The sequence below is a fragment of the Acipenser ruthenus genome, chromosome 1 (assembly GCF_902713425.1).
Source record: "Acipenser ruthenus chromosome 1, fAciRut3.2 maternal haplotype, whole genome shotgun sequence".
NCBI lineage: Eukaryota > Metazoa > Chordata > Actinopteri > Acipenseriformes > Acipenseridae > Acipenser > Acipenser ruthenus.
In genome coordinates, this window is record NC_081189.1 from 77,547,518 (window position 1) to 77,573,007 (window position 25,490).

The window sequence follows — 25,490 nt, forward strand, 5'->3', positions numbered from 1 at the left end:
TTTTTATTGAAATTTACGCAGTTTAATGTCTCAATGTACTCTGAAATTAAAGCATAGAGCAAATAAACAATTGGAGATAAAAAAAGAAATCATGGAATCGTTTTGTTTAACAAAATTTAATCTAAATTTTTGACTCATCAAAGTAGCCACCTTTTGCAGATATAACAGCCGAACACACTCGTGGCATTCTTTCTACAATGGAAATCAAATATTGTTCGGAAAGTTCTTCCCAACACTGTTGCAAAAGTTCCCACAAATGTGTTGCACTTGTAGGTTGCTTTGCTTTCACCCTTCTGTCCAGTTCATCCCAAACCAGCTTGATGGGGTTTAAGTCTGGAGTGTGCTGGCCATTCCATGATTTGAAGCCTACCATCTTGTTCTTTTCTTCTAAAGTAGTTCTGACATAGCCTGGAGGTATGTTTTGGGTCATTATCTTGCTGTAGGATGAACCCCTGACCAACTAGGTGTATACCAGAGGGTATTGCATGGCGCTGCAAAATGCTGGGGTAGCAGTTTTGGTTCAGGGTGCCACTCACTCTGTGCAAGTCGCCGACTGTGGATCCAGCAAAAGAGCCCCAGACCATCACGCTTCCTCCTCCATGTTTGACAGTTGGTGTCACACACCAAGGAACCATCCTTTCGCCTACTCAACGGCTTTCAAAAACCCTGCGTGATGAACCGAAGATTTCAAATTTTGATTCATCGGTCCATAAGACCTTCTTCCAGTCTTCAGTAGTCCACTGGCGGTGCTTCATGGCCCAGGCAAGCCTCTGTTTCTTATTTTGCCATCTCAGCAATGGCTTTCTTACTGCCACTCGACCTGTCAAACCTGCAGCTCGAAGTCTTCTCTTCACAGTTGAAACTGAAACTTGCTTACTTCGACCAGTGTTAAGCTGTGCTTGAAGCTGTTGTCCTGTGAGCCACCTATCACGCAACCTGTTGACTCTCAGAAACTTGTCTTCTGATTCTGTTGTGGCTTTGGGTCTGCCAGACCTCTTCCTGTCAGAGTTTCCTCCAGTTTCCAAGTGCCTTTTGATGATGTAGGAAACTGTACTCACAGACACCTTGGCTTTCTTTGCAATTTCTCTAAAGGAAAGACCTACACTTTTAAGGGTTATAATGGTCTGTCTGTCTTCCTTTGTTAATTGCCTTTTTCTCACCATTATGAGAGCAATATACTACTTCCTGCAGTACAATACTGTCCAAATAATGCTTAAGAGGGTGTAGTAACACAGTCTGTTCCAACACTGCTTTTATACAGACAGAGGGTTTGTAAGTAATCAACAAAAGTTGGGACACCTGTATGAATTGTTAGCATCAACTTTCAAGGCTCAATTTACTTCCATTGCTGCAGAACAGCTGTAAGTTGTTAACCCATTACTTGTTCCCTGAAAAAGGCCTTTTTGTATACTCTGAAATGTACATTATTTTTCAGTTTTTGGTAACCTAAACTTTTTTTTTTAACCTCTGGCAGTTTACCGCTTACCTTTGTACCATTTCAGGTTATTCACTGGACTTGAACTGCTTAAATTTCAAGAATATATTTTAAGTAATAAGTTTTACTATTGATGCAAAAAAACCCTACTCGCCCTACTACTTGCATCAGCCTATCGATACCATGAATTTCCCTGTCTGGAGTCATGGCAGGGAAAAGGAGTCCTGGCAGGGTCAATTCACAGGAAATAGGTATTTACGAGGCTTATGGCACCTTCAGAGTTTGTTCACTGCCTGTGCAAGTTACCTATACACAATAGAATATATTTATTACTATTATTATTATTATTTATTTCTTAGCAGACGCCCTTATCCAGGGCGACTTACAATTGTTACAAGATATCACATTATACATTATTTCACTTTACATACAATTGCCCATTTATAGAGTTGGGTGTTTACTGGAGCAATCTAGGTAAAGTACCTTGCTCAAGGGTACAACAGCAGTGTCTCCCACTGGGGATTGAACCCACAACCTTCCGGTCAAGAGTCCAGAGCCCTAACCACTACTCCATTTCCCCCGGAAACTGTTTTGGGGTCACTGTACTGCACTACCCGCGCACAGTAACTGAATAATCGTTAAAATGAAAAGAGGAATACTGCAACAAACCAGCATAGGTTCATTTTACAGCCTTCTGAAGCAATCGAAACTTTCTGATGAACAAAAAACATCGCCGACAACAACAGACCATTGTGAAAGTTTCGATACAACCGAAGATGAAAATGAAGTCGATACCAGCAGCTCCAAATGGAATCAGCAGCCAAGCAATTCCTCCGCAAGTATTGATATTTCAGTTGAGGATTACATTGTTTGCAGGAGCTCAAAACAGTATATGGATTACAAAACCAAGTATGCATGGATTTTTTTTTTTTCGAAAGTTTCTCTAGGCTGCAAAGATTGTCGTGATGCAAAGCATTTAAATGTACTGTTTAGTAAGGGTGTTACATTAGCCCCTCAGTGGGTGATTTGTAGTATAAGCCCGTTAGGAAACAACACAAGACTTCAACAGCAATCATGACCATAAATCAAGTTTAGCCCATCTGAATGCTCAGAGAATTATGAAAGATGTGCAATCAAAAACATTAGAAAATCTCCTTTCTGATCAAAGTACCAGCAATGTTGATGTCACCTCCAGAATTTTGCGTAAGGCATATTACATTGCAAAGAATGATCGGCCATTTTTAGATCATACAGATTTAGTAGACTTGCAGTCTGCAAATTGACTAAAAATGGGTAACGTCTTTCATAGTCATGTGACATGTGCTGACATTATTAAGCATGTTTCTCTGGAAATGAAATCCAAATTACTTGAACATCTGAAGAAATGTCAATCTAAATTATCTATATTGATTGACGAATCTACATCAGTAAGCAATGAGTCTGCATTGATAGTTTATCTATGTGTACATATACCAACCAATGACAACCAAGATGATGATGACCCCTTAGAGGAAATATTTACGTTCTTTCTTGAGCTTGTGGAATTAGCGGATCAAAAGTCTGAAACTATTTCCAATGCTTTAATTGCATGTATGGAAAGTAATGGCTATAGCAAAAATGATCTAAAATCGGTCCTAATTGGATTAGGATCGGACGGAGCAAGTGTGATGTTGGGCAGGCACTCTGGCGTTGCTGCTCTTTTAAAAGAAGAATTTCCGAACATTACAATTTGGCACTGTTAAATCACTGGCTTGAGCTGTCTATCAACGATGTCCTTGCCAGTGTTGGTGGAGGAGTGAATCATTTTGAGTGCTTCATGACCACACTGCATGCTTTGTACAGCCAGTCACCAAAAAATGTGAATCAGCTGGAGCAATGTGCAAATTTGTTATCGACGGAGGTAAAGAAGATAGGCAGAATATTAGGGGTTCGTCAGGTCGCTTACCGATGTGTTTCTGCAGTTTGGACATCATATACTGCTCTCAATCACCACTTCACTACAGAAGCCAAAAACGCTGCAATGAAGTCTGTTGAGCGAAATAAATTCAAGGGACTTGCTGACAAGTTAACTAGCAAAATCGTTGTTCTTATGTTGGCTTTAATGTGTGATTTATTGTTTGAACTCAAGAATCTGTCAGAAGCTTTACAAGCACAAAAAGTGTCACGTAGCAAAAGGCCAAGAATACTTAAAAATGTACATCAAGAGAGTAGAAAGTTACAAAACAAGTCCTGGGGAACAAGAAGAGGCGAAGACTGGACTGAACAAAGGCTTGTTTAAATGAGTGGAGTTAAAGGAAGGTGGCAAATTTCAGTCTGTGATCAGGTGATTCAGTCAGTTGTCGTCAACATGAAACAACGACTAATGCCCAGGATGACTTAAACAAATGACTGCTGCAGGACATAGATTGTGTCATGGGAACCACTGACAGTGAGCATGATGTGCACCATGGTGAGAAAAACATAAAATATCTGGCAATACAATTCAATCTGGATTGAAATGAAACTCATCAAGTGTTTGTGGAATACAAATCAACTGGAAAAAGAAACATTTCTGCAAAACTGAAAAAACTATTCAGGGTGGTTTACACGCTACCTGTAAGTAATGCAGACTGTGAGAGAGGATTCAGTAAAATGAACATTATAATGTCAGAATCGAGGAACAGACTACACATCAGAACAGTGTCTCATCTTATATTTGTGTCACTGCTTGGCCCTCCTGCTCAAAAGTGGAATCCAGAACCACATGTGGAAACATGGTTAAGAAAAGGCAGACGTAGTGCAACCTCCCACCATTGCATGAGCCGTAAAGAAAAAAAAAACAGGACCGAAGCCTACGAACCCCTTTGGAGTTTATTCTGAGTCGTTAAGTCACACTTTTTTGTATAGATTTTACTTTGATCTTTTGTGTAAATTATTGGGTGTTATATAATTCAAAGTTTGCGATTGGTGTTCAAAAAAACAACTATTCACATTGGTGCATGTCCTGGAGAAAATATTGACACAATTCAGATTGAAGGGCATTGTGGGTGAGCAGGAGAGTTTTGAAAGTAATCCTGAAATTTACAAGTAGCCAGTTAAGCTGGGCAAGACGGGGGTGGTGTGTTCACATTTTGTACATCTGGTAAGGATCCTGGCAGTGACATTCTATGATCCGTTTCTCAGTCTAGCGTTTCAGGTTTCATTCTCTAAGGCAGTACTGTTACTGTGGAATGTGTAATGAAAGTTGGGGGAATGTCAGGTGACATTTGTATCCAATTGCGTGTCATGTAGCGACTCCAATCTACCTGTGGGCGTTTAGAAGACTGAGATATAGTGCAGGAAGCCATTCAACTTTTACAAGTATATATATAGTGTTTTAATTATTTTTTGTTTTATTATTAGTTTTACTTGTTTAGTTGTAGTTTATATACATTTTAGCGAAAGCTAAACCTGGCAACGTACATGGTCTTTCCATAATGAGCAACGGGAGTGAAGTTGGTTCGGAGGGTTTCAATACCAGCAACAGTGATGTTGACTTATACGTCAGCGAAGATGATGAAGAGGATGTGGAGCCAAGAACAGTACAAACTGTACCAACAAAAGAGCATGCAGCTATACAGGTAAGCCAGCTGCAAACAGGAAGCTGTTTGGTTTGAAATGGCAGTGCTGTGACGAAATACTATCAAAACACAGCACTGGGTACAAGGCAATAAAGCAGGCGTCTGCGGCAGCCAGATCCATCACAGTGCCTGTGCAAAGTAGCCCTGTACACGCATTTGTGACTATCCCTCCAACACAAGGGAAGCAGAGACTGCAAAAAAGATGCAGGGTCTGCTACGAAAATGAAAATAAAAAGACACAAGAAAAATGTACAGTGGTTGCGAAGGCAACCCCAGGTTCTGTTGTATTGAACATTTCAATAAATGGCATAGAGCAAGTAGATAATGGCACACATTTTGATGTTTGATTTTTATTTGATAATTACTGTTTACTGATTGTTATTGTTATTAGCATTATTAGCAGCATTTTTGTTTTCATTGTTAAAAAAAATGTGTTTATATCTCTATACTGAACATGGGTATGTAGTACACAGGAGCATAACGGGTTAATGAAAAACACAGTTTAGGTCATTTATTTGTGTTTTATTCATCATATGTTAACATTTTATAGCAATTACAGGTTTGAAAACATTATTATTATTTTTTTCAAAATCTGGTACCTGGAGTTGAAGTGGTTAATTATTAATAATATAACATTTAATAATATAACAATACGCTTCTTGCTGACTGTGACAGAAATATAATGAATCTTGGTTGTAAATCTCCCTCCTGACCTGTGAGGGCGCTAACCAGCGAGGACAGAGTTCTTTGGACGGGCTGGCCTGACAGTTCTTTCCCCAGGTTGGGAAGTCAGTCAGTCTGGAAAATGGCGAGACTCCGTTGCAAGAATGTATTGACCTGGAAGGGAAACAATGTAGCAGCCGCAGATTGTAAAGGCAGCTGCATTCGTTTACCAAGGGTCATGCGTGACAGCATATAAGGGGGATGGAGAATTGTAATCTGTTCCTTTGTTATGGTTTTGAAACTGAACCGAAGGGACAGGTATTTCTGTGTTTAAAGAGAACGTGAGTGTTTTGCTTGTTTTTTGTCAGTCTGTCTATATCGTCTTATTTGTCTTGTGTACTAATAGAATGGATGGCTAAACACAATCATGACCTGTCGCCCACGGCCAGCACAAAACCCGGACAACAACACACGACTGTTCACTAAAATAACATTGTAAATTCACGACCAGCACTACAGCACTCACTGGGAGAGGTGACTATGTTTGTGTTTGGGTATTTGCATTGGGATTATTGTTCTTGTGGGATAATTGTTTATTGTAAACAGGACTGCAACCATTAACTGTGCGATACACATCGTTGTGTTTTGCCAGCTATCATTGTTTGTCTCTGTTTGGTCATCAGACCCCTGGATTAAAATAAACAGAAAACTTTTCACAACCTTTTTTTGTCTGTCGTTTCTTGTTGGATTACTGCACTGCTCCTGCACGTTCCACTTACCACTTTGCCACACTGATATATACTGATGAGTTCACCTGTTTACTGTTGTTAGTCGTTACATTTTGTAGCAAAAATCCATATCTTGTAATACCAGCAGAACTCCCGAATCTGTCAGGTCCTAATGCACCTTAATGGAGAAAAGTCTGGGTTTGAAAACTTTTGCCACTTTGCTAGTGACCAGGATAAAAAGAGCTTGAATTTTCTCACTGGTTACCGTCCTGATTTATAAAGTGTATTTATTTATATAGTGCCTTTCACACAGTGTCCCAAAGTGCTTTACAATACAATAAAATCAACAACAAGAATACAGTCAAATTAAACACGCAGAGTACAAAAAAAATTGTAAGATTGAGAGTAAAATGAGTTATTAAGGAACAATTCAATACGGTAATCAAAAGCAACAAAAATACAGTGAAAGAAAAACATACAATTAATAAAGAGAGGAGTAAAATTAGAATATTAATAGACTGACACATAAAATCAGTATCAAAAATTATAAAAAGCTGTCATTCAAAACGTCCACATACAAAATGTTCAACAAATGTTTTTTTGATCATACCTTTTAATAAGGATCAGCTGAATATATGTATATGTGTAAAGTTCTGTATTTGTGTTTTTTTATTTTTATTTTATTTTCCTTCAGTTTCCATTGTGTATTTTACATTTTCAACTAACAGTTATCACCAAAAAAAAAACAACGTTTTGTTCAAAATAAAAATGAGTAAAATTGTTTGACAATTTGTACAAAATGATATAGCTTTAAGTATTACTTTTACTCTAGGTTTGGGATTCAGATGGGCAATGTAAGTTTAGGGTGGCATTTGTACAATTATCAGATCAACACACATAACAAAGTTGCAGCCGGTACCACTAATGTGCATAACTTTTGGAAGCACTTAAGATACTTGTTGAAACATGACATTTAATTTCATGCCAAAATTCTGTCACTGTAAATTCACTAAGAATGTGGTCTGTGTTAGTGCATGTGCCCAAATTGTTGAGACCAGGTTGTAGCTCCTAATTATTTGATAGATTTGTTAATATTTGCAATGTATTGTACAGTACACTATGCATTCTGAACTGTTGTACTATATTTGCCATGACTGTTGTACTATATTTGCATTAAAAATGCAGGAAACTGCATTCATACACATTGTGTTTGTTTTAAAAGAACACAGACATACCGGTATACTATAAAATGTCAACAAGCCACAGTAATTTGAAGGAAATAGCACTCATGACCTAATGGAATAAAAATGTATTGCCTTTGTGAAAAGTTCCGGTCTGGAATTCACAGTTGACCACATGTAGGAGGGTGTATTCTGTGTGAACACAAGACTGTATGTCTCTGCTTCATCTTGTAAAACTTTAATTAGGTACAGTAGGACAAACTCTATGTAAAGATTATAACTGTATTTGTATTGTAACCATTGGGTGTTGTTCGGGGAGCAGGTGCAGGGGCTTCTCCCTAGTTAATCAAGCCAATCTATCAATTGAGCCAAGCCCCGGGTCGACCACTCATTCTCTGTCTGATTTTTTTCCGTTTGCATATGCCACACAGCTCTGCAGACTCATACTTAATTGCTAAATATAAATTTAAGCATAAAATGAATACTCACCCATCGCAGTTTTCTCTCTCTTTGGATTCTAGCAGCGACTGCATTTATGCACTGCTGGTCATTCCTCACATAAAATTCCTTTCAGAGGAAAAAACATTGGTCCAGTCCACCCCCTTGAATTCCTTGGAAAACCTTGTACACTCAATTTCGAAGCCTGTCTTCCTCCCAGCAGACTGGAACGTATCCATGCACTCATTCAATCATTCCAAATCAACCACACTATTTCAAAATGGGACCTTCTTTCACTCTTGGGTCAATTCGCATCATTCTTCAAGGCAGGATTTTCATATCCCCTCTCCATGCTCTCTCCACGACAGTTCAAAATCTCAACGCCCACATCAATGTATTATCTGAAGCTCAGAAAGGCATCAGGATGTGGTCCTCCCTCCTGCAGCCCTGGAACGGCCTTTCCCTCTATTACGATGATTTCATTTCTGCCCACCATGACCTCTCACTCCATATGGACGCTTCCTCCATCGGCTGGAAATCTAGTCTCTATCCCCTGAGAAGAAATCCACAGCCCTCCTCAAAACTATGCCCTATAGTCATTCAGTCTATCTACGGGGCCCAACATGGCGGAAAAAATCCATCTTATTCTTCTGTGATAATCAAATTACCGTACATATTATTAATAAAGGCCATTTTTCTTCCCCCCCCTCATTATGCAACACCTGCGCCGCCTCATCTGCATTTCAGTTACCAATAATTTCATCTTGCAAGCCAGCCAGCTTCCAGGTATAACTAATAATGCTCTTTTTCGCCTACAGATTCCCTGGTTCAGATGTCTGGTTCCCTCGGCTCATCCTTTCGCCCTGACTGTTCCTCCATTCAGTGATCGGATACCAAACTAAAGTTTTCTTTGTAATCTCCTCGCTTCCGCACAAAACTATATGGCCGCCACCCTCGCCCCATCAACCCGCTCCTCCAACGTAACTGGCTGGTCTGCCGTCACGGCATTCTGCAAGCAAAATCGAATATCCCCTTCACCCTTCAACCAACTGTAGCTAGTCATGAAAAGAAAATACTGTCTGCTTTTGCTCCTTTTGTGGAGACAAAATAAAATAAATAAAACAAAGAAATAGTCTGGGTACACCACACCCTAAACTGTTAATGTTTATATGTGATCTGGTTTAATATGTAAATCATTCAAAAAGAATACATCTACACATATTTCTTTGTAAATACTGAGAAAATTAGTTTAATATATATTTTTTATTGATTTTCAGTTTTAATACGATCTTCAGTTAGTGTGTGAATGTGATTATTATTATTATTGGTCAACATTGTTAAAACAAAGAAGTGTCATTTTACAGAAATACAAAACCAGTGTGTGGCGCTCCCCATCACTTTGACCAAAATTAAGGTGAAATAAAGAGATAGACATACCATCAATTTCCAATTATACTGTTATTTCTTACCATATGGCGTATTTCTTTGTATTGTCTTTATAACCACTGACACTGGCATCACAAAGAACATTTTATTTTTCAACTTTAATAATTACATTCCCATTGATGTCCATTTCTCTTTTATTTATATGGTCATTTTTGCATGAACGAGACAGAGACAGTCTGACAGCCTCTCATTTGACTCTGACCGAGTAATGACGTGTTGTATACAGAAACATAGAAGGCTTGCGCAGACAAACCGTCAGTTTGCGACAACAAGGCAATTCTATCTTTGGAGTAAGGGGGGAGTTTGCGTAGCAGCTACAGGAATATACAATGGCAATGTACACCTCTTCATGGTGACCCCCCCCCCAAATAAAAGAAATAATATGCTTGGACAGTTGTATTAGATTTACCGCTGTGACAAGGAATGACCGAGGTTGAGGCTCAGAGACAGTTTAAAGTTCAAAATAAAGTTTTTAATAAACAAAAATTCAAAATAAATCAGCACAAGGGCCAGACAAAAAGGTTTTAAACACAAAATAATAAACACAAAACAAAACTTACAAATAAGGCTTCCAGGCTGGGCGTTGCCTTCACTGGTTTACAAAAACTAACAACACAGCACACACAAAAACACTCTACTCCTTCTAGAACTCTCTCTCTAGAACTGGGAGGCTGAGGCCTCCTTTTATGCCAGGTGGCTGAGTAATAATTGAATAATTAATTGGTGGATTGCTCCCACCTGAAGCAATCAACCTGGGCAGGGAGGAGAATTTAACTCCTTCCCTGCCAGTATTTCTAAGGGCAGAGCCCTGCTCTGCCACAACCGCTGTACCATGTATAAAGGGTTTTGCAACCTCGCAAACAATAACAAACTTATGCACAAACGTGAGAATCCATTGCATGGCCGTGAGACTCAAAATTGTGAAAAAAAACATTTCATGGGTAAACCTTGAGACTTGACATCCATGCTTCTTGATATTTATTCGGCCCAACAGAATATTGCTAGTATGCCTGGAGTGGGGGCTATCTCTCTGCTGAATCACCAGAGGTTTCCTCCCAATCAAAGGGGAGGTCCTATCCATTGAACGGGTGAGATTAGTCATTAATATTTTTTAAAAAAATTAAATAAAAAATTGATTGCCACTAATTATCCTATGTTTCTTTACTAACCCTTATTTTTATTTTTATATTTTGCATTGTTGGTGCAGATGCAGGGAGCTGGGGATCCTCTTTTGGGGGCAAGTGACGATCACTTCCCAACCTTAGGCCCAGCCGAGCTGGCCTCGACCTCCGAGAGCCAGGGGTAACCCTGCATTTTCTCAAATCTCCATTTTCTGTCACTTGTTCCCCTTGGGGCCAGCATACTTGCTCTCCCTGAGCCAGGGGGAACCCTGCATTCTTTACTAATAACTTACTTTCACTTATGCCAGTGTTCCTCTCTGGCCCCTTTGCAGGAGGCTGTGTGGTCCAGCGGTTAAAGAAAAGCGCTTGTAACTAGAGAGTCCTCAAATCCCAGCTCTGCCACTGACTCATTGTGTGACCCTGAGTAAGTCACTTAACCTCCTTTTGGGTGAGACGTTGTTGTAAGTGACTCTGCAACTGATGCTTAGTTCACACACCCTAGTCTCTGTACGTTGCCTTGGATAAAGGCGTCTGCTAAATAAACTAAGAATAATAATATCACATTATTTTTACATACAATTACCCATTTATACAGTTGGGTTTTTACTAGAGCAATCTAGGTAAAGTACCTTGCTCAAGGGTACAGCAGCAGTGTCCCCCACCTGGGATCGAACCCACGACCCTCCGGTCAAGTCCCAGGGCTTACTCCTCGCAGATCTTGCTCCAGTTTGGTGAATTAGCAATTATTACCTCAGAGTTATTAATGTTTAAACATGCCTTCACATAGTTTTAAATGTTACTCAGACTTTGTTAGACCGTCTTACTTCATATTTGTTGAAATACTCCAAACCTGTATCAAGCCTATTTGGTAGTGTGTGATGCCCAAACTGTAAATTGTAAATGATTGTTTATGCAATGTGAAGATGTTTTAATTGCAAGTACATGCTTGCATAGTCTGACATACTAATTAGAGGTTATACTTGTGAAATGTACAACAACCTGTGCAAATGGACCTCTGAATATTGTTATGTCTAGGAAATACCTGCTGGTTAACTGGTTTTGTAAAATCATGTAAAAAATATATTTTGATCTCTAATATATTGCTTTTAATTGCAGAATGATTCAGATGTTTTGTCTCAAAATCAAAATCAAAATCAACAAACTTAAACCTGTTCTTTGTCTAAATAAAAGGGGTAATTATTTTCCAAATTATTTAATATTCTAATATTTTCTTTCATGGCATTGCTTGTTTTAAAGTATTTTCTTAAGCAATTTAAATACACAAATTTACATGAAGTAACACATATTAAAAATGTTCATTCAACAAAAATGGGTTTTCCTAGCGATAAATGTGCTTAACTAAATTAAAGTTGTTGGCCCTTCTATCTCATCTTTATTCCAACCTGGCCTGGATAAAAACAAAATTATGTCGGTATAAACTTTGATTTAAGTCAAGCCTCTGTTCTAAATTGTTAATGAAACCAATTAGAATACCACCCAGACTCTTCTTTTATTTTACCGATTAAACCTGAAGTGGAATTGTACTGTTTTATTAGGGATACATCTGCCACTTCTGAAAAGCATGTTTATGGTGCGATTTGTGGCTGCAAAACACCAATATTTTTTTGCATGCACAAACCGTGTTTTGGTGCCGTAAAGTGGAATTTTAGCAGCCACTAAAAGTGTAGCATATGTAAAGAATGTTTTTCACCTGCCGTTCTGCACCCGCTATCAAATTAGCACTTTGCCATCATTAATCCATTTCAATTATATTTAAATGTATTCAAAAGAAGAAAAGATCAAGGAATTGGGCAGGGATTATAATGAGATTTTGCCTTACACTTGAGCAATTGTTGACCCTCCAAAAACTTTGTACCTCCTCTTACAAAGTGCAAACCATTGTAGAAGCGAGTAATGAAGAGCTGTATAAAACCACACACCTTTAGAGACCTGTCATTGGCCTCAGGATGGCTGCTGTGGTACACTTTCTGATGCAGCGATGCTTGGCTCTTGTTGAGGACAGGCAGTAAAACATTCGGAGAAGAAGGGAGAGACAGAGAAGACCCCGCATATTCAAACCCAGGGTCACTTTGTTTGGGAAGGTAAGGTGTTATCATCTCACTTTGCAGGTCATGCTAGACCTAATAGCTGAATTTCACCTTTTTATCACCTGGTTCACTGTCCTCCTGGTAACACAGACAGCATTGCATTTCTCCACTATAGAGGACCATATGGCCTCTTTGGTAGCATAACTGATGCTGGCTGAGTCTTTTCCAAATAAATGTCATGCTGAGTGACCTCAGACTACTTTTATTTTATTTTCTGTGCACCAAGAGGACTTTGCTGCCATTCCTCTGACATATTTTTTTGTTTGGTTTGATTTCTGTGCTCCACGAATCTCATACAGCTCCTACTGCTCTCTGTACTCCTAACTCACCTCACCTCTGGGCTGTGGTCACTAAATAGCCTGATGCACAGGTGGCGCTCAATGTGACCCTCATTAACATGATTGCAGATCATTATTTGTGTGTGTGTTGAGTAATTTGCATTGCTATTAAGCTTACATTGGTCGCAGTGCAAAATAATTGCCTGGTCGCTAGGCAATTTGGATTTTGCAGCCGCAATTATTTGCACTATGCCTATCCTTACGTCAGCCCCCATATGTTCTAATTCCATAAATACGGGACCAGAAATGCAATTATATTTTTTCCTGTTGGCAGTTTGCATAATATAATTTTGACCCAAATTGGTTATTGGTTAAACTTAAAATATGTGATTGGAAGAGCTTTCAGTTCCAGCTTTAATTAGGTGACTGACTCTGAAACATTATTTTTAATACATACAGTCCCCTGCCATATTAAAATGAGCAGTCTTGAAACAGAGGTGACATTTATCAAACTGCAACACAACATAAGTACAAAACTGAGCAGAAACAAACACATCAGTATTTGATAGCTTGGCCTGTTTCATCATGCAGGGCCTGAAACCCTGCAGGCATGGAATCAATGAGATTCTGTATTACACTCTGGTCCAGATTTTGCCATAGTTTGATGAGTTTGGACTGCAGTTCATTTACATTGGCAGGTAGTGGTCGAGTTTCCCGATGTATGGCATGTGGTGCCATCGTCCTGCAGAAGGTGCAATGTAAGCTGCAAAGCCCCTTGATGGAACAATGGCTTGAGATGGTTCTGAAGAATAACATGCTGAATTGAGACGTCCTTCAATTGAACACCAACTCGGTCTTTCCACTGAACCAAATCAGACTCCAGAACATGAAGCTGCAGCCATCATGCTTTACTGTTGCCTTTAACCCCAAATGCACCTGTTCGAATTGAATTGTTGGAAGTGGGACTGATCTGAGATCAGAATGGTCTGTCTAACATCTGCCAGGCCCAGTGCTTCCCATGTTATACATTTACATGGGTGAGCAGGGCTTTCCGTGGGGTCACTCGCCTGTTGTAGCCCAGCCTTTGCAGAGCATGTGCTGTATGTTGGCTCATGTTTGCAGAGCTGCCAATGTCCACAAGACTTTGTCATGGGCTGGTGTGACAGAAATACAATGATTCTTGGTAGTAAATCTCCCTCCTGACCTGTGAGGGTGCGAAGCAGCGAGAACAGAGTTACCTGGACGAGCTGGCCTGACAGTTCTTTCCCAGTGTTCAAGGGAAGTCACCAGCTAGAAAGGGGGCGGGACTCCGTTGCATTAACGCATTGAAACGACATGGCATTCGCAGATTGGAGGGGCGGTTGCACTCATTTACCAAGCGGTCATGTGTGATGGCATAAAAGGGGGCGGAAAAACGCAATCTGTTCCTTCGCTTTGGTTTGAGTTTTGAACCTGTAAGGACTCCATGTGAGAGACCCCATGAGAAATAACGTATTGTGAGTGTTTTGTTTGTTTCTTTGTAATTGTCGTTTTGTAAATTACTAGACGGCTAACATGATTCCAGAGCTGTCGCCAAGGGCCAGCACAAAGCCGGAACAGTACTGCACTACTGTCACTAATAAACTGTATCACCCACCATGAGCTCTACTGCACGCACCCAGGACTGGTGACAGTGTTGGTATTATTGTGGGGTGGATATTTGTGTTTATTGTTTGAGACTGCAACCTGTTGTTATTTACTCCATGCAATATACATTGTTATGTATTGCCGGGGTCTTATTATTTGGTCACCAGACTTGGATACAATAAAACCCCTTTCCAACTGGATTCTAACTCTCTCTGTCTGTTTAATCACGCACTGCATCACTCCTGCACCTGTATCCACTTAACCACTTTGCCACAGTTGGATATGTCACAATAATGTTATGCACACACCCATTAGAAAGTCCAAGATCTCTAACAATCTGCCTCACACTTAATTAACAGTCAGAATGCCCATTTACACAATGTTGTATAAAATGTGTAATATCACATGCTCCATAATGCAGATGGTTGATATCTGTATTGTGGGTATTTCAGATGATACCACTATTTTTATGGGTGCTTATTTGAATATGACAGGGTACTGTCACAGCCAAGAGCTGGATTGAGCTGGATTGAGCATAAAGAGATCCATCTTTATGGGGAGATACCACTGAAATAATTGCTTATGGCCAGCTCAAATATGAACTAAAGGTTATTCACAATCACAGAGAAACATTCCTATGAGAAACAAGTGACAAATTAACGTAGTTTAATGATTACAGCACTTGGCCCGTACTAGAAGACACACACCACAATAAAGAAACTTTGCTTGGACTTGAAGGTTGAGTCTGTTATTACTGATAGCCTTGAATTAAACATAATAAACTCAGCTGTGGAACTGAGGAAACTGGAATATGAATAGACACATTGCCACCATACAGATAAAGGTGAATGGTGTTGTGCTGTCATTCTTTTCCTAAAGCTTGAAAGGAGAAAAGGCAACATTTAATACTCAGAATACATTATTGTCATCATTCAGTTTTAAGACACTTAATTTGTTTCTTTCACAGTATATTAATTTTGCTATACCAATATCAGGTTGCTTTATTTCTCAATATAATATTTCTGCAGAGACTACAGCATTTTGTGAGCGCATTTGGGCACAGGTATTAATCATTCCAAACTATTAATGAGTTATCATTAGTGTGGCAAAGTGCCCCCCCTGTGTGTGTTATATGTTACGTGTTGTGTGTAAATGTTGGTGTTCGGTGAGTGGAGAACGGGTTAGGAGACGGAGGGTATTATAAAGTAAAAGTAAAGTAAAATCGTAAAGATAAGTGTTTTCACTCACCGTGTTTGTTCGTCTGTCCTGCACCGTCTGTTTAGTATGTCTGTTTATTTTGGCGCAAGTGCCGTGTCCTGTTTTTGTGTTTTGTTACAAACGTTTATTTTCTGTCTGTTTATTCATTAAATGCTGAGCGAAAGCATTCGCTCAGCTCCACCAAACTCCACATCTCTCTGTCGTTTGTGTTCCTGTCTTCTGGTCTGACGTCACCCACTCAGCCATTCTTGTCACACGTGGTGTCAGAACCAGGACAACAGCGCCTCCAGGGCTCAGGCCAGAGCGGGAACCGCAGTTTTTTTTTGTGGAAAAGTAAATAAAAAAAAATAAATAAATAAAAAAAAATGGAAGGCTGGAACTGGAGAGACTGCTGCAGTGAGCTGGAGGATCTCCTCGGCAGGTTGGAGGACCAAGGTTGGTGCCTTGCCTGCGGGGTGTATTGGCACACGGTGGCTGTCTGCCCCTTCCAGGAAGAGGAGGAGGAACCAGCCCAAAGGAGGAAGGTGAGCAGAAGGAGGCAGAGAGGGGGAAAAATGAGGAGGAAGCAGAGGGAGCCAAGGTGGTGCACCATGTGCATTGCATATGGGCATGAGGACGAGGACTGCCCAGAGCAGGAGCCAGGGGAGGAGGAGCCCGAACGTCCTGCGCCTGAGTGGGAGGAGCCCGAACGTCCTGCGCCTGAGTGGGAGGAGCCCGAACGTCCACAGCCCAAGAGGGAGGAGTCGGTGCGTCCACGTCCCAAGAGGGAGGAGTCGGTGCGTCCACGTCCCAAGAGGGAGGAGTCGGTGCGTCCACGGCCCAAAAGGGAGGAGTCGGTGCGTCCACGGCCCAAAAGGGAGGAGTCGGTGCGTCCACGGCCCAAAAGGGAGGAGTCGGTGCGTCCACGGCCCGAGAGGGAGGAGTCGGTGCGTCCACGGCCCGAGAGGGAGGAGTCGGTGCGTCCTGTGTCCGGAGGGGAGGAGCTGAAGGCCCAAACCCCTATTTTTTTTTGGGAGGGACGAGGGCGTGAAGCTCAGGATCCACAGCAGCCGCTGTTTTTGCTGCTGAAGGGAGCCCAGCGGAGACGCCCGCCACCAGCTCTACCCCCGCTGTCGGAGGAGCCGGCAGCGCCACCAGCCCTACCCCCGCTGTCGGAGGAGCCGGCAGCGCCTCCACCACCACCCGAGGGAGAGGAGCAGGAGCTGCCTCTGCCTCCACCACCACCCGAGGGGGAGGAGCAGGAGCTGCCTCTGCCTCTGCCACCACCACCGCAAGGAGCAGAGGAGCAGGAGCTGCCGCTGCCTCCGCCACCACCACCGCAAGGAGCAGAGGAGCAGGAGCTGCCTCTGCCTCCACCATCTCCAGGAGCAGAGGAGCAGGAGCTGCCTCTGCCTCCGCCACCACCACTGCAAGGAGCAGAGGAGCAGGAGCTGCCTCTGCCTCCACCACCGCCAGGAGCAGAGGAGCTGGAGCTGCCTCTGCCTCCACCACCGCCAGGAGCAGAGGAGCTGGAGCTGCCTCTGCTGCCCGTACCTCCGCAGGGAGTACGGTGGCCGGAGCCCCAGAAAGGGGAGCTGCCGGCCACGAAGAAGGGGGAGGAGGTCTGGAGACCACTTTCCCCAGCAGCAGTTTCGCTGCAGGAGTTCTTGTGGCCGGAGCCCCACAGGAGGGAGCTGCCGGCTATGAAGAAGGGGGAGGTCGGGGGACCACCTGCCCCCGCAGCTTTTTCGCTGCAGGACGGGACCAGCATGCTGTCAGCCGTGCCACTACCGGCAGGGGAGCTGACAGCATTTCCAGCCATGGGCCCACTGAAGCCTCCCTTCCCAGCCCGAGACTTTTGCCTGGACTGCTGGGTATTTAAGGGGGGAGGTGGCCGTTGAGGCCATGTGTGCGTTGCACAAGGGGGGGTATATGTGGCAAAGTGCCCCCCCTGTGTGTGTTATATGTTACGTGTTGTGTGTAAAGGTTGGTGTTCGGTGAGTGGAGAACGGGTTAGGAGACGGAGGGTATTATAAAGTAAAAGTAAAGTAAAATCGTAAAGATAAGTGTTTTCACTCACCGTGTTTGTTCGTCTGTCCTGCACCGTCTGTTTAGTGGTTAGTCGTTTTGTATGTCTGTTTATTTTGGCGCAAGTGCCGTGTCCTGTTTTTGTGTTTTGTTACAAACGTTTATTTTCTGTCTGTTTATTCATTAAATGCTGAGCGAAAGCATTCGCTCAGCTCCACCAAACTCCACATCTCTCTGTCGTTTGTGTTCCTGTCTTCTGGTCTGACGTCACCCACTCAGCCATTCTTGTCACAATTAGTCATATTGCTTATTACATGAGCGCACATATGCTGTTTGCTGGGAAACATTCCATATTTAAAGTATTTTGGATGGAGTGTAGTTATTTGTGTTTTGCCCAAAACAGGAGACTATTTAGGAGAAAAAGGAGGTTCTAACATGATTCTCTTGCAGGCAGTATGGGCTTCACATGCTCAGCTATGACACTACTGACATTTTGATACCTGTGTTTATAAATAGTGGTTTAAAACCACATGAATTTAACTTGTGTATGTTTGTTTTACCATTCATTAGATATGCTTTACTATTGTTATACACTGTACCACATTAGAGGTAAAGGATTACATGTTTCAAAAACAGATGACCATTTGTAAGATATGTAACAAACTTCAGGACTACCAGGTTCTAGAATGCGATTTAGATGGGCTTCACACACTACTGTAATTCAGAAACTTCAGAGAGGAAGGCTGCTTACAGGAGTTCCACTTAAAGATTACATTTGTTTTTAATTTACAAGTTTAGCCAACACACTTGCTTATCTGAGTAATTGATACATTATGTTCTTCTCTCAGTTAATTGCATAATTTGCATGAAAAGGTAAACACCTTCTGGCTGATCATTTGTTTTTAAGGAAATAGCTCTCTTTCACACATAGGCACTCCTTTAGGATCAAAAACCAATGTTAGAAGTACTTAAGAAGCCACCCAAATCCATTTAAAAGTGAAAAGAACTATTGTGACTATACTGTGTAAATGCACCTGAAACAAAAACACATTGGAAATGTGAAAAAAACAGCAAGTTAGTTATCAAAAGTGCCCAGCCATTTAAAGTATATATATATATATATATATATATATATATATATATATATATATATATATATATATATAATATTTAGAAGTGAAAAACAACTATCCTTTCACAGTGTTTTGCCCCTCATTTACACAACAGACTGTGTTTTTTCTTGAATTCTTTCATGATCCTCAGAGTAGCGTCGATAGTGTTCTGCCAGTAGGGGTTGTCGAGCTTCATTTTTACCATGGCTGTACGATCTTGCACGCACAGCACATGTGGTAGCAGCAAAAATGATTGCAACCAAAATCAGCGCTGCTACAATTGCGATGGTTATTATCTCAGTCATGGTATAAGGACGACCTGTAGACAAAGGGTTAAAGAAGTCAACCAGTAGCCTCTCAAAACTATTACATGGAGAATGTATACTTATTCAGACAGTTTGGGTTAAGGACAATGTTTCTAACTATGGGCTAAAATGGGAGGGGCAGCATACAATGTAAAAAGGATGAAAGATAATAAAAAAAATATATAATAATAATAATGTTGAAAATGGGTATCATTTAAATTTGCACATATTAATAACATACTTCACACACTTTTAAAGTAAGTCAATTAAAGTAAGTTATTGCCAGTCTCTCCAAAAGACTTACCTGGCCACTGAACCTCATACGAGTACCCGAGGTTATCAGAAGTTACAAACATCTCAACATTGGTTACTGGAGGCCAAAACGGAACCATGTTATACTGCCTGTTGTGACCAATTGGAGCATTTTCCAAAGGGTAAGCAGTCACATCTGAAACCAAGCCAGCATTTAGTTACTGAAATATTTGGGTTAGTGCGACAGAAGACAAATTATCTTTAAGACTGAGCATATTCTTGGCTAACACAAAAGAGTAGGGGCTCAGTTTCAAAAAAGTTCCAAGAAAAGAAAAGACATCAATATTGGGCCCCCCCATCTCTCTTTTGCGTGTGAAAATCCATGCAAATCTAATTAGCACCAAAACTGCATATGATAATTCACTTTTTCAAATGCTGTGCTCATCTGATTTAATATAGTAGTATAGTATCGTAGTAACCAGCTACAGTGCTTCACCCTAGCACATCTTTTCTTGAGAGCTGGTTGTGTAGGCAGGGGTAGAAAAGGAAATGGCATCCAAACTGAGCTCTGCATCACTTATTACAGGAAATTGTATTGTGAGATTAATACAAGGAAAGACTGCAGCAGAATGCAGTTAAACACCACAACATGTTTCAGATAAACTGCTTGCTGATTATTTTAATTAAAGTGTTTCACAAGATAATTTGCTTAATATAGATTTTAAAAGGAGATTACAATACCGGGATTATGCCTTCTCAACCACTCATCGAAAATTGCATCAGTAAAAGTATGCAACAAGACAAAGATGGGATCATTGGGTGACACATGGGTTTGTCCTCCAGTTCCATTCAGAAACAGGTGAGCCAGGTTATGCAAGCTGCGGACCAGTGGATCATAATTCCCTGAAGGTGTACTGTATCCTGAAAAAAGAAAAAAAAAAAAATGAAATATCACAAAGATTTATCCATCAAAAAGCATTCTCTTTATGATAGGTTGGTATTAAAGCTGAATATATCAATACTATAGCACAGAATGGCAGTAAAAGCCTTTTAAGATTATTTTTATATACACTAAAAGATGTAGGTGTTTCACAATCCTTTTTGCACAAAAAAGATACCATTTAATATTGTGCTATAAACACAAATATTCCTGACCACATACTTAACATGGACACTAGGCAGTGTACAGCTCAGGTGTTATTAAAATAGTTTTTTAGCTGCATGCAGAAAAAAAATTGTGTTCACAACAAACTTGTGTAGGAAACATAAAAAGACAAACAAAATAAAAGACTCAATTGTGTGGTATTGCACAATTCACTCACCCTCTACAGTATTTCGGAAGCTCTCTGATGAAGTGGAATAGAAAGGCGATGTGTCAAACAGGCCCACTTCTAAAGATGCAGAGACATCTTGTGGTTCAGGGAGGCGCTGCACCATGGGCCTGGCAACATTCCCACCTGGATTTCTTTGAATAGGTCCTCCCTCTGTGTCTGTTGGAGCAAAAATGTGTTATTGTACTCCCAGACAACTGCCTTAAAAGAAACAAAAACTAAAAACAAACATGTGCCATTATAGTTACATGCTTAAAATAGATAACATAGGCGGTCAAAATGTACACTTGACAGTTCTGTTCAATGTGTATTTAATGACACTAGCAGTATTGGATATTGATCCATGGAAAGCGGGTTTAAATTGACTACACTGTGGACTAAAAGCAGAATATGCCGTTATAAAGTGTAATCATATATTCTACAGAATTAGTGTCAGTATAATTTTGAACAAACAGACATTCTTCCTATAGAATATATATTAAAGGAAACATTCCTAGTGATTTTTTTTTTTGTGAAAAATGGGTATTCATAATTACTTAGGCAGTTTTAATATATATATATATATATATATATATATATATATATATATATATATATATATATAAGGGATGGGACGAATACAGTGGTTTTGAATATATTTCCTTCAGCAGATAGGTAATAATGGAGTATCATTCTTTTCTCTGCATTAATGCGAGTGTGATTCCACTGTCCAACAATAATTTAAATTCCAATTGATCAATGTACCCAGCAGGATTACAGCTGCGGCAAACGCTTGTACCAATAGGACTGCACATGAATATTTCTACCAGAAACACTTCTTATAGCATACCATAAGAGGATTAACTGGGTAAAAAAAACAAAACAAAACAAGAGGATTAGTCAAATCTTGTGTGCAACGTGTTTAAATATCCAAAAGGTCACACTGACTTGACCAAGAAAGAGAGGAATGAGTTAAAGTAACCATCCCGATTCCTAAGCTATAACCAGAGCTTGAATAGAACATTTATAAAAACAGGTTTCAAAAAGGGGTGAAACTTAGACAATCTTTGTAGAATCTTTCAAGAGAAAAGGCAGCTTAGCTATGGAAGTACACAATCATTCATGTTTTATTACAAGACACTAATACATTAAAAAAAACTTGAAAACCGACAGTACCAATATAGACCAGACATCATATCAAGTGACAGTCCACTCCTAATAGGGCTTTTCACATACAATTTAGTCTTCCAACATTCAAGGCAAAGACATCACTAAAAGTACTCACTGTTACATATAGTCCCAAGAGTATCATAGTCTTCAACACTTTCACAAAGATTTCGCCACTGAGAGAAGACAGAGTTTGAACTGATTGTGTTAGCCACAAAGTTGCTTCTGGCCCCAAGCAAGTCATCGGTGCAGATATCACAGTTGTTCCCGCCAATGGCAAAGTTCCAGTAGGGGAGTCCAAAGGATGGGTCCTGCAGCATGTCCTGTATGGTTCAAACATTGAATAGGATTAATAAGAGTGCAGATGTACATACACAAGCCAGTCTGTATCAAGCGCTGTCTCAGCTATTCAGCCATCTGTGATTTGCTCTGTGACGTTACATTGTTTTCATTATCAAAAGTAACCAACAACACTAGAAATGCATGCTAAAATATTGTGGGACAAGCAGAATTCCTCCCCAACACTTTCAGCAACAACATTTATTATGATTTTACTGGGAAAAAAATAAAACACAAATCCTAACCCCAGGCAAACATTTTAAATTGTTGAATTCTATAAGCACCCATAGAATTCTACACAAAGGACCATATGTACAGTACATTGATGTTATACTATTGCAATTGTGTTTTTTTTTGTTTTAAATTGGATGCATGTGTTTTTAATGGAAATATGATATTTGTTTTATAGTGTGTCTTGATTTAAATAATCTAAAGAAGAATGAATGCCTTCACCTTACCTGCATATCCCTTTCAAGCTGCAGAAGGTGATATCTGTGCCAGGTGAGAAAGCCTGGTCCCTCATGTGAAAAATCCACACCTCCAAAACTCTGCTGCCCTGCTCCAAGGAATGTTTTGCTGACAGAGTAATAATGAGACCACACAAAGAAATTGTAAATTGAAATATTTTCAAACTGTGGAGTGTTGCCATCTGGTCCGAAGATCTCAGGATAACGTCTACTCGCAATGACAAAGTCGGGTTGCACAGTGCGCTTGGCCCGGTCTAATGCACTCACAAAACGCCTTTTCTCGTCCACGCTCAGTTCCATAACATTCCTCCTCACTGCAATAAAGAGGAAGAGACGGATGTGAGCATGCAGTTACCCTGTCAGCTTGCTTGTTTGAGGATACAGCATCATTATACTTGGCACACACAATTATCCATTGTTTGTGAATGTATTATTTTTAGTGAATGGATTGTACGACATGTTGAAATTAAATCAATTATTTGAACATGAAGCAAAGGTGGACATTTTCTAAAAATGTAGGGCTAGTTTATTACTGTAACAAATGTATTTATAGACCCAAACTACAACGAATGTTTTCCATGGTAGTAGTAACACCATGAACTAACTTTGGCCTCAGCTTTCTACACAGTGAAACAAACCAAAACACAACAGAAATATAAAACATAAGAATGCTTTTAAATAAAAAAACACAGTATGATACTAAATGTATATTAAATCAAATCAGTAGACTGTGTATTCTATACTTTACTACTTTGGGGAGAAGAACACAGTACTGTATGTATTCCAAACTGCCCTTTGAAAATGTAGGACTGTCTGATGAAGTCAAATTGACAGTTTGGACAGGTGTCTGAAGGGTAAATTATCTGGTGCATGCTGAGCTAGCCTACACCCTAAAAAGACAGAAGTTACTAATGACAAACAAATTAACCACTGTGTGATGCAGGCATAGCAAAAAATATATAATTTTAGCAGGAAATCCATGTTGCTTTTTTCATTTAAAAACAAAGTTAATATACCTTAAATATGCGCCAGTACCATACAAAAAAAGCCAAGATTACGATCATACACAAAACAAAAGTGTACGATTGCAAGTCTAGTTTACCTCCAGTTTAATAATAATAATTAGTCCCCTCCCGTGTATTTATTTTTGTATGTTGACAGTCCTACTCCCATCAGAAACATTTCCTTACCTGCAACAAGAAGTTGGTCACAGTTCTCACCGTCATACCCGTGCTTACACCGACCACAGTTATACCCGGAGAAGTTCCCATTGCATTGACAGGTGCGGTTGAAGAAAGCAAGTGGCCATCTCTCACGGTCATCCCGTCCGTCCTGCGTGTACTGCGGTCCATGGGGCCGCCCGTCAGCGTTCACCTGCACACACTGGCCCCGTCCAGCGCTGGAGCCGCAGAGATCTCCTGGGTCTCCACTCAGTGATGGACAGCACTCCCTGCTTTGGAGACCCTGTACAGAGATGCATTCTCTTGGAAACTGCGAGTGCACCACCGTGGCACATAAAGTAATCAACAATACACACCTCCGCAGTGACATTGTTCTAAAAAAATGCCCAATTTCAAAGTAGCAGGGGGAGAGATGAAAGGTAGGGTACTTTCCAGAGGACCTATATCTAGGATAAGAAAACAGACGATATGGATTTTGTTAGTTAACACATACATTGTTTTTTGTGGTCAATTCTATACATACTTTTAAGGACTACTGCGGATAAAATAGAAACAGGAGCTCTGTGCATTCCCTTTTCATAACTCGAAAACATTGTTCATTTCGGTGTATAATTAAACTAATGTATAAAATAATACCTGTTTTTATATATTAAACAGAAACAAACAAAAACGTTGTCTCACCCAGCTGTATGAACTGCGCCTGTCCTCTGAGCTAAATGCCGACTCACTAGTAATAATCCCTTCTTTTTACTTTGTTCAGATTAATGAATTCCTGACTTTAAATACCCAATTGGCGCATGACTGCCTTGATTGCTGATCTCCTCGTGATCACATCACATTTTCTGCAGAGGGTGAAACAAGGTAACAATTGATACTGTAATACACAAGATTACAAGTAAAAAAATAAATAAATAATAATAAAAAAAAGGATACTGCCCTGGCTTCAGTCATGATTGTTGATAGCTGGACATATGCATTAACCTTCCGCTTGATGACACGTGGACGTTTGTTGTGTTCCTATCTTAATTTAATTTAATTTTGTTTTATTATTTTGTTTATTTGTTTTTTAAAATTGGGTATTCATGTCTGTGTTTTTAGTATTTTTAGTAATTTTATGACTATTACAATATATATATATATATATATATATATATATATATATATATATATATATATATATACACTACCGGTCAAAAGTTTTAGAACACCTCCATTTTTCCAGTTTTTATTGAAATTTACGCAGTTTAATGTCTCAATGTACTCTGAAATTAAAGCATAGAACAAATAAACAATTGGAGATAAAAAAAGAAATCATGGAATCGTTTTGTTTAACAAAATTTAATCTAAATTTTTGACTCATCAAAGTAGCCACCTTTTGCAGATATAACAGCCGAACACATTCGTGGCATTCTTTCTACAATGGAAATCAAATATTGTTCGGAAAGTTCTTCCCAACACTGTTGCAGAAGTTCCCACAAATGTGTTGCACTTGTAGGTTGCTTTGCTTTC

At 40.1% G+C, this 25,490-nt stretch overlaps 1 protein-coding gene across 1 annotated transcript; it reads right to left on the reverse strand.

Moving 5' to 3' along the window:
- Nucleotides 1–17,648: 17,648 nt before the first annotated feature.
- Nucleotides 17,649–24,740, reverse strand: LOC117420963 (5,6-dihydroxyindole-2-carboxylic acid oxidase-like). Its single transcript, XM_034034772.3, has 8 exons — nucleotides 24,663–24,740; nucleotides 23,991–24,427; nucleotides 22,792–23,114; nucleotides 22,113–22,317; nucleotides 20,840–21,007; nucleotides 20,259–20,438; nucleotides 19,570–19,713; nucleotides 17,649–19,279 (listed from the first exon to the last, which is right to left on the reverse strand). Exons 2-8 carry the CDS (start codon nucleotides 24,349–24,351, stop codon nucleotides 19,065–19,067), a joined length of 1,596 nt encoding a protein of 531 aa, XP_033890663.2. The 5' UTR covers nucleotides 24,352–24,427; nucleotides 24,663–24,740; the 3' UTR covers nucleotides 17,649–19,064.
- Nucleotides 24,741–25,490: the final 750 nt, after the last annotated feature.